At 43.7% G+C, this 14009-nt stretch overlaps 1 protein-coding gene across 3 annotated transcripts in view; it reads right to left on the reverse strand.

Annotated features, from left to right (window-relative positions):
• The window catches only part of HIPK2 (homeodomain interacting protein kinase 2), a 137106-nt gene that overhangs the window by 11809 nt on the left and 111288 nt on the right, over positions 1-14009 (reverse strand). For all 3 annotated transcript variants that reach the window (XM_021536531.3, XM_021536501.4, XM_021536513.4), the window contains exons 12-14: positions 12759-13040; positions 2312-2559; positions 1160-1320 (exon numbers count right to left, since the gene is read on the reverse strand). In XM_021536531.3, the coding sequence (XP_021392206.1) occupies positions 1160-1320; positions 2312-2559; positions 12759-13040 (691 nt within the window). The remainder of the gene's footprint in view (positions 1-1159; positions 1321-2311; positions 2560-12758; positions 13041-14009) is intronic.

Genomic DNA, 14009 nt, shown 5'->3' on the forward strand with positions numbered 1-14009 from the left:
AGTGGGAATGGACCAATGTACTTTTTTTTTTCCAGGGATTTTTTAAGTTGTTTTCTTGCATTGCACAAAATTGTAGGGAGTTTTCCCAGTCATTTGTAGTCAGAGTATTAAATTACCAATAAAGCAGGAATTAGAAGACAAGAAGGAAAATGCTCCACGCTATTTCCTTCTATTCTTCCAAACATTTCATCCTTTTTGTAAGCACACTCTGTGCTGTTACTGTGGAAATATAGTAGCCACATTCGTCCCCGACTCTTGCAAAGAGCATCTTGCCCACTTCCTCCATTTTAACACACTTTTATTTAAAAATTGTTCACATTTTAAAATTTCCTCTGCATATTGAAGGAGAACAGACACTCTTCTCCTTTATGTTATTTTTCTTTTTAAAAAACAGTTCTGCTAATATCCAGCTCTGGATGCAGACCCAGAACTGTCCTCTGAGCTCTCCAGACTTTCTCCTCTTGAAACACTGGTAACTGAGCTGTAACTTCCCTACTCTTCTCAACTCACCTCAGGAAGAGAGAGGCCCCAGGTGCAGGATGTGAAAAGGGCATTATTTCCTGCAGCTCCTGGGAAGCTCCCTAGGAGTTCTGATCACAGACTGGGAAACGTCTCAAGAACTGCTTGCTGCCAAGAAATGGGATTTGTCCAGATCTCAGCCCAGCTTTATCACAGGATGGATCAAACTCATTACATGAGGTCACCTATATATATAGAGGCTCTGGTTTGCCTTGTCCCACCTGATGGGGACTTCTCTCCCAGTCCCACAGCTGGGCTTATTTGCTCTTTTCACTTGGAAGATATTCTCCCCATGGTTACTTACAGCTAAGGAGAATTCAATCCTTCCTACATGCTTCTGCTCCACTCTTTTGTAGCTAAGCCACTGCATTTCCCCTCTCCCATTATTCCCACTCACACTATTAGGTCATCAAACTTCAGAACACACAGGAAGAGTACCCCCAGCCCACTCAGAGGTGTGATCTGCACTACCTCTGCTGCCTGAGCTGGAAGATCAAGGTCTGCAGTCAAATATTAACAAGTTGATCAAACTCAACATAGGGTCCAACTGTCACTAGACTGGAAGAGGACAGCCCATGTTGGAGGAGTGGTAGGTAATAGCTGGATGATGTACCACCAAAATCAGTCTTGGTTGACTTACCTGACTTAGATTTAGAGGCTGCTGCTGCTGGAAATGTGCTCCTGGTCGCTGCTGCCTATAGGCAACGGCTCCAGACGAGCTCCCTGAAGAGTGACCGCTGGTGGAGGTCACGGTGCTGGAGGACTTGGACTTGTAGGAGGATGAGTGGTGACTGGTGGTGACTGTGCCAGGAAAGGAAACACATTTGTAGCTTACATGACATTGTTTAATTGTTCACCCTACCTTTTCCTCACCGACTCTCCTCCAGAGTGGCTTTTGGGAGGAGACATAGAACAGAAGCAGGTTAAGAAAACTGTTTCTCTCAATTAACAGAATTCCTCAGAAGGGCTTGATACACATGACAGGCCTGTTATCCTAGAGAACAGACAAACAGACCTCATTAACTGGACCCAAAGCAGGTCTGGAGCAGGCTTTACAGATCCTTCAGAACCATGAGACAATGTTCTGCCAGCAGAACTGTACAACGCAGGTACAAATCCCAAGGAGAGGAAGGAAAGTATGGTGTGCACAGCTTAAAAAAGCCCTGGCTTGCCTAACGTCAGGTAGGTGGGAAGGGAGGGAGAACAAGCTCACCCTTTGAACCTTTGTGTTCACCAGCATCCAAAGCAAGGACTGCCAAGAAGCTCAAAGCCAACAGCTTCAGGCCAGACTTCCACCATAAAGCCCTTTTCAATACATCACACTATCTAGCATTGCAGAGGTTCTGGATGAGCAAACCTCGTAAGTCCACAGTGAAGATCCTGGGAAATGTTCTTCCCAGGAACATCAGCAACTTTGGATGAAAATTCACATGTTTTCAATCTCTTACCCGTTTTAATGAAAGCCTATGGAAAGGCAAGGTAGCAAAGGTTCACACTTGCATTTGGGTGCCTTTCATATCAAGTGTCGAGCTAAAGGCTGCATTCTATTCTTGGGATTGTACAGAACTAACTGGGACTGACACTTGACCCATGACTCCTGAGTGAACCAGGACACATAAATAATGCAATATGGCTACCAAGAACAGACGTGTCACTCGAGAGAAGTGCAGGAGCACAGTTTCTTTGGAAAACAAACCAACCAAACAAACAAAATGAAACTGAACAATGAGATTCTTCCAAGATATATCATTTATTTCTTACTAATTTTCTTGACGGAAGAGGTGCAATTTACCTGGTGCCAGGCTATCGCACTCTACCAACACCTCACTGGCCTGGGTTTTCAGTGGTGGCACGATGATCGTTCGGGGGTTCCCACTGCAGTGAGTCTCTGGAACCCCTTTGGTGTCGTAGCTGTTCCCATTATTCTGCCCTGTGCGATGTTGCACGGTGTAAGGGCTGTTGTTGCTGGAGGAATCGGAGTAGGGGGAGTCATGCACGGTGACACAGCTGATGACATTCTTCCTTTGCTTGGACAAGGTGCTGCAACACAAGCAGACAAGTGGAAAGAGTGAACAGGCAATGATCGACTCAACGCCATTAGAAGGCTCTGCCCGCGGCAGAAGAACTCCGTAAGGACAAAGCACAGCCTTCAGTCCTCTGCCGGGGAGACACTGCTTAAGCCAAATCCCAGGCTTCAAAACTCCCTCGTTACTATTCCAGGAAAGCGTTCATGGAGGTCAAGGAGTGAGTAAGACATTGTGGATAGATCTTATATTCACACTGCTTAGAATAGCACTGAACCAGACTGCCAGATTTATTTTCAGACTGCTTTTTATGTATGTGTGCAGTAGAAGCCCAGCAGTTATACTATGCTTTGTTGCAAGTCTCACCACCCACACAAAAACGTGGCAGTTTCTCCCAGCCTTTCAGCAATGATTTAATAATAGATGCTATGACTTTTCATGCTTAAATTCCATGAATCTACAAAACACACACCATTCTATTTACTAAGACGGTACAATGGGCATACATTCTCAATAAGCATTGAAAATGAGGAACAAGTGAGAAGGAAATGAATGAAGTATGCTTTTGGATTTTCTTCCCTTTCTCTGAACAGGCTCTGGGTCTCCTGACTCTAGTGTAGATTATCAAGGTCCTGCTGCAACTAATCTATCTATGACATCAAAAAAGTGATTAAAAAGGCACATCAACACTTCCAAGATTAGTGCTGGAAGTTCATTAGACTAGACTGCATGAGTGCGACTGGGATTTGCTCAGGATATTGTGTCTAATTATTCTTCATGGTTTCTACTTCCTGTTATGAGCTTGTTTAGGGAGAAAAAGAGAGAGCAAGAAAGAGGAGGGAGGATGGGGGATGGTGAAGATTTGCTTAAATGGCTCACATCCTTGACAGAGCACAGACCTTGACTACAGAAAATAGCTGTTATGTTTCACTGATTGCATTATGTTGTTATGGCAACTGAAGTTTTTAAAATGATGAAAAGAAATGGATAGCACATAAAAAGCTAAGTAATTAGGCTTAATGGTGGAAACAGCCCCAACAGGAACAGAAATGCCATGGAGAAAAACGAATCTTAACTTCATGAGTGTGCACTTTAAACAGAGAGAGATCTCTTTCCCATGGAGCGTCCTCTCCATTTTCTCAGTCTGGCTAGTCCAGTCCAGGGAACAGCTGATTAATCTGGTCTCAGTTGGTTTGTTCCCTGGTCTCTGCTGTTTAGAGCTGTTTGTTCTCTGGTCTCAGCATTGCTTCTTGCCCAAAGGAAGGTGGAGCAGACACTGAGAACAGTTTCCTTCCAAGGACATTGTTTACCTATTTTATTTTTCACAGTCCTAAAGGAGCAGTGGTGGGTTCCCTTCAACTTGCCCATCCCAAAGTCTCTCTGTCAGCATTCTCAACTTGCAACTCAGCCCCTCTATCCCAAGACTCAAGATTGAAAATCTATTTTCTTTTCCCTTTAAAGAACATCTTGGGTTGCTGCATTCACAAACAAGTTCACATCACACAGATGTTCCCTGGGCTATCATCACAGGGTCCTGGTGTGCGCTGAGGAGGACAAAAGACCATGTTGTTCTACTCACAGTGAAAAACACATTTTGAGAGGCCCCTGCCACCCTAAAAGATTATAACTTGAAACAGGGCAGACGATAGAGAAGGAGAGGGAGCTATTGCACAGCAGTTGGGAAGAAATCCTTCCAGGGGCAGGGATGGATTAACAAGGAAAATATACAACAGCAAACTCTCATATTCTGGCTTTTCACAAGGAGCTGGAGAACGCTGGATTAGAAATGGAAAGAGCAGCAGTGCATCTTAGATGGACAATGACTGTGTGTGTAGAAAGATGTAGCAGTTTGGATATGCTGCTATGAAAGAAGAATATTAGGCCAATAAAAATGACTAATATTGCATCAATATTCCCCTCTCCATCAGTAGAAAGGCCTGTAATCACACATTTATGAGTATCCATGCTGCTTGCCCTTTGCAGCTACCCTTGGCTGCCAGTTGGGAAGAGAGATATATTCTTTATCTCTGACAGTTATTACATTTTATAAAGAAAAATCAAGTCACTAAAGAGTTTTCTGACAACTGATAAGGTCTAACTGTTCTTTTACAGTCCCTTCCTGATCTAAGTAGCTGAGCTGCTGAACTGGAAATACTTGCTCTCAGCTGACAATTGACATGAGAAGTTTGAGCTGTAGAACTGGAAGGGTAATTTTCTGTGTAATCTGTGCTATTTACTGTTTTAGTATGGGCATATTTTTCACCAGTTTGAGGACTTGTCAAAGCAGGGACCATGGGAAGTTTTCTCCTTCAAAGTGTTAAAACTCCTTGGTCACAATAAAAAAATCAAGTATAACTGTTGGATGAAATAAGTGACCCCCAAAGCCAAACCTTTCCAGGGAAATGGACCACCTCTCATTTAATGGATGAGAATCTGAAAAGGAGCTATGGTCCTGCCAGGCCTTATGCAAGTTCTCAGCACTGCTAATATGTGTAATTTCCCAAGTCAACTGGACTATTCCTGTAACAGAGCTAAAGCCCATGGGTAAATATTTGCAGGATTAGGGTCCAAATGATCAGCCTCTCAATTCAGCAGGCTGCATCATTTCAAGCACACAAGGAGTCCCACCAAAAGCAGCTGGATTTCTCTCTCTAGGAAAGGTAACAACTGTGGTGAATGTTACTGCAGGCAGAGAAGTCCTCAGTCTGGAGTAATCACATATGCCCAGAGCTCAGCACCTGCTGTATCAGAGCCTGCCCAGAGATTAAGGGTGGGAATTTCAAAAACATCAAAGGCCCAACTCATGCTGAAAATTGCTTGATTCACAGGCATAAAGATACACTTTAATCCAAAATGGAGGCTTTTGAAAATTTAGCCCAGCAGTTAGCATTCCCTCTGCTCAAAGTCTTCTGGGTAGCCAGCAGCTTTCTCCCTTCCAGCTCCCTCTCAGCTGCTCTTCCCACTTTGCAGTAATCCAGGAGTTATCTGTGTGAGGCCCAGGCTGATGGATTGCCTTCCCTGCTCACAAACTATCAGGATTGAGAGCTTTTTACCTGTTGACACAGCACTTGCCTACTCAGCAAGCTTACTGTATTCCTATAACTCAGCCAGAGCTTTTGGGGATGTTTGTGCTTACACAGAAAAATACTATTAGAAGTCTTGCCCCCTTCCTATTAAGCACTCTCCAAGCCTGGTAATTGCTTTCCCTCCTGCATGCACAGAAGCAGCAGCAAATGTGATTCAGTAGTTTGGGGAGTTGGTCTGTGGTCCTGGGCAGTTTGTGTGCCTGCCTGCATTATGCGGGGAGGTGTTTTTTAAATCTCCAGAGGACAGAGGGGGAAAGACTGGTGAACTGGCAGCAAATCCATCCACATAGAATAAAAAGCATTGAGTCAGGTAGGCCTTTTAACCCTTACTACCTGGGTTTGTGTCCCCCCTTTTGGAACAGCAGATAAAATAAGCATTGCTTTGTACTTTTATTATTAGTTTGTGAGTAATATCCCATTCCCACCTGGTCCTGAAGAGCTTATCCTCAAACTTGGACCCAAAACAGCTCATGTCTGTCCAATGTGCAGACACAGAGCACAACCATGCCTTTTAAGTTAAAGCAGGTCTTGGAGATGGCTCTCTAACATACACCACCCTTGTGAGTGCCCAGCAGAGATGGATGAGGGTCCCTATTTGCTCCAGCAAGGAGAAACCTGATAGAGGAAAAGGAAGGAAGACAGTCTGTGCCCAGGCACCCTGCAAGAAACTAAGGTGGTCATCTGAGATACTGTTAATGGAAAGGTGCTGAAGACAGATGTTGAGAACAAGAAGTGAGTGGAAATTAAGGAAAGGAGGATGCCGAACTTGGTGTTAAAACAATACTGAATCCACCTCAATAGCCAAAGACAAGGACAGAGACAACAACTCCCTGTAACAATGCAAATTGAGATGACTTTTACCACCTGAAGTCCCAGCTCAAAAGCTTGGTATGTGGCAGCACTGCAGGAACACGATCTTTTTTTACCTGAATAACTTGAGTTACAACAGAATCACAGAAAAACCAAATGATGTAATTCTTCATCACATGGTTCACTCCAAGAGCTACAAACCTTTCAATGCTGCTGACACTGTAGCAACAGTCTTTTAGCTCTCAAGGTCACCAGCGTTTGGGGATGAAGGCAGCCATAGCACAACTGTACCTTTGAACTGGTGTGCATATACACCAGGGCATGTTAGCTTTACCTCACATTACAAAAAACTCTGTTCTAGGTCTCTGAAAACTTAATAACATGCAACCCTTTTAGTTTGCTGCTTCAGAATAATACACCTATTCTAGGAAAGCAGGGAGTCAGCCAACAAAAACTCACACAACAACTGCAATCAGTCTCCTCAGGTTGAAATCTTATGCCATGCATGGCTCAGTGTTGGAAACGTGCCCCCTCTCTTCAGCTCAGCCTCCATCCTGACCTGTTAATCTGCTCTTACCTTTCTGAATTTGTGATGGTAAGAAATATTTATCAAGTACTACACTGAGGCCATTTTATTAGGCTATACAGCATGTGTCATTGCTATTTAAGTCATATAAACTGAATTGCTGAGCAGGTTGTAAAGGTCCTGCTGCTGAAGGTCTGCTGACAGAGCTACTGTCTATTTGTGTAATTTTAAGTATTAGCTGCATGTCAGTGTCTTCTGGAGATGGAAGGCAGCAATCTTTTAACCAAATGACTGTGGTTAGTCAGTGTATTGCTATGCAGAGTCACTGCATTACTATGCACAGCAGAACACAGCCACAACAGGCTAGATGTCAAAAGAGAATTACAAATGGTGCTTTGCCCCTCACACATGCACATCAGCAAGTTGACAAAAACACCTGGTTTGTGCCTGCCAGCAATTTCTATGTGTAAGTCTTCTGAAGTGGGCTCCACCACCACTGCACTGTGATGTGAACAAGGAGTATAAAAACTTGCTTACACTCTGTTACAGATATGAGACTGAGACAGAAACTACAACACAGAGCTTCCCATCTTAAGAAGGAAGGGAAAACCTGCAAGGATTTTGTGCCAGTGAAGATGGTCAATGAGGCAGTTCCTCAATATGCCAACAGAATAGCAGCGGTCCGTTGGCCTTGTCCAGAAATACAGTGATTACTGTCAGGATCCCAAGGAAAACCAAACTGGAGAGACGTTACCTATGACACCAGCACAGGCAGTGGGGAACTGAGGGGCTCTCCTGCCTCTTTGGAAGCATCCCCAAAACCACCCAGCTGAAGGCCATCATTGTATTGTCTCAAGAAGAGTCATGTTTTCCTTGGCTGCTGCACTCATTGCTTGGAGGGAAGGTCATCTGGGCATGTCACAAGAGTCATGTCCACTCCCCTTCTTATCAACCCTTCCTTCTGCCATACTCTGCAATGCATGGATGCAGAAATATCCCTCAGTGGCCACCAGTGCAGCCCACTGCATCCCTCCCCAGGGATGGAGCACATCTAGTGTGCTCTCCCTCCCTGCCACAGTTCCAAGGTGCCTTTGTGCCTCTCTGTTCCATGTCTCAGCTCTTGCTTTCTCTCCACTTTTAAGCTTCAGAAATATTTAATCAAGGGAGGGTTTACATTTAAACCAGTGCAGCAGGCGAAGCTGCATGCTGGGGGGCACTTAACCCCTACTACATGCTACTTGCTGAGTGCGTGCTCCAACCACTGCGACTGCACTTGCACTATCAGTCAGCTGCCCTGTCCACTACACCTTCTTGCAAGAGCAAGTAGAGAAACTAAAAAGGAGAACATTTTTAAAAATAAAAATCAATCTACTTTCTGTCTCACTCTCTTCACAATTCTTTACAAGTAATGGTTAGACCTAATGTTGGGAAGGATGGATAAATATAATTATTCATAAATAATACAGCCAGGATGAGAACAGTCCTCCCTGCTAGCCGGACAATGCCCTTGCCTACGGATGGGTCCAGGGGTCAAGTGGATTGTTCCATCTCACCCCCAAAATGTATGGTTCACCCCACACCTGTATCCCTCCCTAAAACATCAAGTGCCTGTGACCCCATTGGCCCAAGCCTTGTTCCAGCCCACCCTGAAGCCCCCTGATAAGGGGTCTCTGAGGGGCCAGACCCTCTCTTGGATCTTCCCCCTCATAGGACCTCCACCCTCTCCTAGAGCATCCTCCTGTCTCTCCCCTCCTCCATCTCCTTAAGCCTCGCCACGTGCTGAGTCTGGCAGCTCGAGGCAGGACCTTTCTGCGTCCCTAATAAACCTTATACCCCAAGAGCAAACTTCAGAGATCTCTTGTCTCCATTCACCTAAACCATCCTAGAGCACAGCGCTCCCTACAACCTAATATCTTCCATTCAGAATAAATAACAGTTGGAGTTATTATCTTGCAGCACAGCACTGAAAGTCTCTTTACCATGTGAAATCTCTCTGTAAAGTAGTCTGAGCTGAGAGTGTACAAGCTCATTAAACAAACAGGGTGACAAAACTGTTTCCTATTCTTATAATGCTCTTTATAAGCCATTATTCCCCTACTGTTCTATAGGACAACATATCATATGCAAAACTTTGTGAGCAGCAGAAACCAGGTAAAAACAGTTGAATTTGGTAAAAAGGTTCCCTTTCTATTTTGACTGTTTCAATTTAATTTTCCTATTATTTGCTTACATTTTGAAGGAACACGACTCTCCATTAAACCAGAAATGAGAAGTCCTCTACTTAATTAGTTATTTCCCTGACACTTTCTTCCCTTGTATAAAGGTTGAAACATTTTGCAGTTTTGAAGTTCTTCTCTATTTCACTGTGTTTAGGGTATTACTAGGAAAAAAAAACTCATTGTAGCCAGCAAAAACACCTTATTTTTGATGAAATTACTTTTCTAATCAGGCATTTTCCCCCTGAAAATCTCTGGCCATCTCTCTGAGGCTAGGCTCTGCTGAACTGTAGCTGAGGTTCCTCATCGGTGACTGTGCCTTAGGCATGGGGCTGGGGCCCAGTAGATGGCCCCCTTTGACAAGGCTCCACCAAGCAGGTCCTCCAGAGCTCATCTCACACCACCTCCCCAGCACCTCTACCCAACAGGAGCCCAACATTTTGAGATGACTATTGATTTTATAAAGATTACACCAAGCTACACTCACCAACAGTACAAAATGAAAAATGTGCTGTCCTGCCTTCCTGATCAGCTGGTATTTCATAAACCTGTAACACTTCCTACCCTTCAATAGGAAAAGGAAAATCCTACTCACATCACAATTTTTCAGATTTTTCTTTCACCAATAAAAATTGTGCATTCCCTGTATGAGAAAAGCTCTCTCTCCTGCTCTGTTATTACAGAAAGGTTTTTGTCTCTGAGTAAATCCAAGATGTAGGACTCCTTTACTGTATCAGCAGTATTGTATTTTAGCAACATTACCAGTACTTCTTAAACTGAGACTGACAAACTCTTACATCATCAAAGGATCTACTACTTCTCACAACCAATCTCTCTTCACTGAGGAATCAATAAAATAAACATTTGTAATTTCATAGGGAATTTCTAGCCCTGTAAGAAGCAAAAGAAGAAGGTGCTATAGCAAATTCAGGAGCTGATTCAAAGACAGCAAAGGTAATGCAAAGTTATCACTGCTATCAATACGTTGTGATCAGATGATTATCTTTGATCTGTCAAATGGCATTTGATTTCTATATTCTAACCTAGAAAAAGGTAATGTTTCTAGGATGTGAAAAATAGCATGTTTCAAGTGATTCCAGTGAAATTTTCCCCCCCACACCACAGCTATTACCCAATATGGTAATATTTGCATATATGAGCCAGACAATGCATTCTTTGCATGGTTTCATTTTCTACTCAGATCCTGAACCTTTGGGCCCTGATTACATTAAGCACATACTTCATTGTCACTCCCATTTTTCTTGGAGCCAAAAAATAGGCAAGTAAGAAACTTAAAGGCATTTTCCTGAATGAGACAAACTTTCAATGAGAAAGACTTCAACTTCAGCAGGGACAAAGTTAATTTGCATTAAATGCTGATACAGCTTCCTTGAGTGGAAGCTACACTCTCACTCCAGCTGAGAACCTGGCCTTACATCTACCCATATCAAAAGGTACTGAGCAAATTGATTTTGCTCTCCTGGAGACTTTAACCAAAAAATATTCATTCTGGCCACGCTGTTTTCCACCTGTGTCTCTACCTCTGATTATCCATTTGCTCTGGTTACATCTGCACAGGCAATTTAACTCACTCGTGTCCATACAAAATGTCTTTACGTGGCTCAGAAATTAAATCTATCTCTTAAGCTCTGGCCTTTCTGGAATGCTGGCACCCTGGTACTCTATAGATATGCCATATGGATACAAAAAGTAGCCAGGGATCTGATCCCAGGCAGGAACGTGTCCGGAATATGCTTTAGTCATATCAAAGCCAGTTTGTTTATGTACGTCTGGCTCCCAGGACAACTTTCCAAGCCCTTCAGCAGGCCCAAATCTTTTAATACCTCAGATTCCCAACTCTATTTCCAGACATGTTCCTGAACTTTGTTCTGTCTGTCTTTCTGGAGAGGTGCTGAGTAAAGAAACTAGACAGATAGCAGAAAAGTTGAAGCAGAGGAGACAGCCAGTGGCTGAAGTGGCTGCAGTATCCCAGCTCTTTCCTTCACCCCTCTTTGGACCCAAGAATGACACCCAGATGGTAAATGTAAGGATTTGCACATAATGTTCCAAAGCCTGGAATCAGTACTGTGGGTAAACATGCTTTAAAAGAGCTCCCATGACCCTTGAGTTTTCAGTATTTCTTTTGTCTTGCCCTTCCTTCCCCAGAAGAGCCCTGGAAGTAGGGGCTCCTTTTTTATAGTCCCCCTGACTTACACTCTGGTCTTCATGCAACTCTTTCTGAAAACGTGCTTTCTTCCCCATCTAAGCAGGGAATGTTGTAGCAATTTTATTTTTTTTTTTTTAAGTGAAGTATGCTACACTGTCCTGTGAACCACTGCTGACTTTGAGAGGCACTGAGCCCTTGCTGCCCAGTGGCATTTGCTAGCACAGAGAGAGGAATGGGAAGCAGTGGTGGCTGTTGGGAAGCATGTTGAAATTCCAGCCTGGATGCCTGAATCATATGGCTTTTCTTTACAGATTTTTAGCTCTTGGAGGCCAAATGTGTCGCATCTGTTCTGTGTACATTTGAAGGTTTCATTTATCACCACACTGCAAAGATGCAGAGATACAGAGAGGTATCTCTGGTGATTAAAGGAAAATCTGCCATGGAGTGTGTTCTAAATAAGTAAAAAAAAAATACTCTCTTGAAAATACTGGAAGGATAAGGTTAAAAGTTTCCTATCTCAGTTACCAATATGGAAATGGCATAATTATTCAGCTGTTTGCAAAGCTACCTCTCTACATCTTATAAAGCAGAGCAATGTCTTGTGACTGGCATCAGATGGGAAACCTAGAGCACTTGCATGTGATGAAAAGTGCTGAAAGGACAGTCCCAGAAAATTAAGTCCTTTCTGACCCACAAGGGATGATCAGCAATGGCAGCCATCCTGGGCCATGCTGTTCACTTGGATGAATTAATTCTCTGAAGAGTAAACTCAGCCACCACTTTCTAGCCTTGTCTATGCCTCTCTGCAGAGTCAGACAGAAAGTAGTTTCTGCCACTTTTACTATAGTTCAAGGATATTTTGGCATCACAATCAAGATTGAGCAACTCTCTATTTATCATTATTGAGTGTTTATGACAGAACCACTGTTTTTGAGAGCTTTTTTAAGAAAATATGGAAGGAACATATGGAAGATGTCATTTAAATGGTCTTTAGAAATGCCTGGATCACTTAGAAAGAGAAAAGGCAAATTTAAGGTCCCTTCTTCCCGAGCCTTTCTGTCTTTGTTTTCAGCAGATGTCTAACTTACAAAGGCTCATCACCATAGGCTATCTGAAGTCTTCTTTCCACAAAAAAGAGATAGAGAAAACTGGTATTTCCTCTTACAGATGAGAGACTATGGTATGGAGAGACTACTGCACTTCTCCTAGGTAACACAGCAGATGTACAGCACAGAATGGAGCATCACCCGAATCTGTAGAGTCCTCAGCTAGCAATTTTCCTCACAAATCAAAGACAACCAGGCTGATGAGATGCAAACGTAGCTCCTGGAACCCTACAGCAACTCCAGCACTACCATACCCCTCTCTCCTTCTCCTGCACGCAGAGAAGAGCAGAGAACTACTGCTCACCTGGTGGGTGCATGCTTCTGCTCTTCCTCTTCGTCCGTGTCGCTGCTGATGGTGATGACGCTGACGGCGGGGCTGGGGGTGTCGGGGATGACGATGGTCTGCCGCTGCCGCTCCCGCGTGCTGCTGCTGGCCACGTCACCCCAGCCGCAGGTGACCGAGGTGCTGCAGGCAGGGCTGTTGTGCACCATGGCACAGCGGGGAGGGGTGTTCTCCTTCACTCGTTTCGACCGCTGGGGCGAGCTGATGGACTGGGAGGATGAAACTTCATAGGTGGATGCGTTGCTGGAAATGGGGAGAAGCGTTAGTTGGTTAAAACTCTGCATGCTTAAGTCGCCTGTTGGTGTGGTTTGTGAGTCCTGGTCTCTGATTCAGTAGCACTGATTTATGGAGTCTAAGAAAACTGTAAAATTGGCACAGTCACTTCTTCAAAGACAGTGCCTTGCACGACTTATTCGCATAATTGGCTGAAAAGTAGTTTCTTTTAATAAAAAATTCAAATTCCTTAGAAATTTCCGGATGAGAATTGCTGCCTCTCAGGAGTTTGCACTGGGGGGGTAAAGGCCAGCCACAAAGCTCAGACATACAGAACAAAGGCAGGCACAGCATGGCTGACACAAGATGAAGAACCAACCAAATAATAATCCCTTCCTCCTGCATCCTACATGGAATGCATCATGACCAGATACTTTTTGGCCAGAAAAAAAACTAGAGGTAAAACTAGAATTTGTTGTGGAAAACCACAATCACTTATCAGGAAAACTGATTTTTTAAACAGAAATAAATTGCTGTTTAAAAATCTTTCTCAATGAACATTTTCTGCTCAATACTTTATCCTCTAGGACAGTGGTGTCCCATGGATGAGAGCAGGCGGATGGGAGGACATATATTAAGTTTCATTCCTGTGTGAAGTAGCATATAACATATATAAATCAGAAAGAAATAAACATATATTTATTACACAGTAGAGAAACATTCCCACAGTAGAGAAACAGTCTTCCCTGTCTGACCAGTCGGAAAAGTGCCACTTGGATCAGGGATCCAAGCACAAAACTATCAGCCAAACAGTGCAGTGTGGGTCTACAGATGGGGTTATTTACCAAAGCACACTGACTAAAGCCCACTTCACTAATTTCCCACACTTCCTTTCTTGGTCGTGTTTCTTTTTTGCGATTGCAGAACATCTGGAGATTTAAAAAGGAAGAAAACCCCAAAGTTCTGGTTTTGTTCTACTGTGGGGCCTGGGCTGCATGT

The sequence above is a fragment of the Lonchura striata genome, chromosome 1A (genome assembly GCF_050655825.1).
Source record: "Lonchura striata isolate lonStrDom1 chromosome 1A, ASM5065582v1, whole genome shotgun sequence".
Taxonomy (NCBI): Eukaryota; Metazoa; Chordata; class Aves; order Passeriformes; family Estrildidae; genus Lonchura; species Lonchura striata.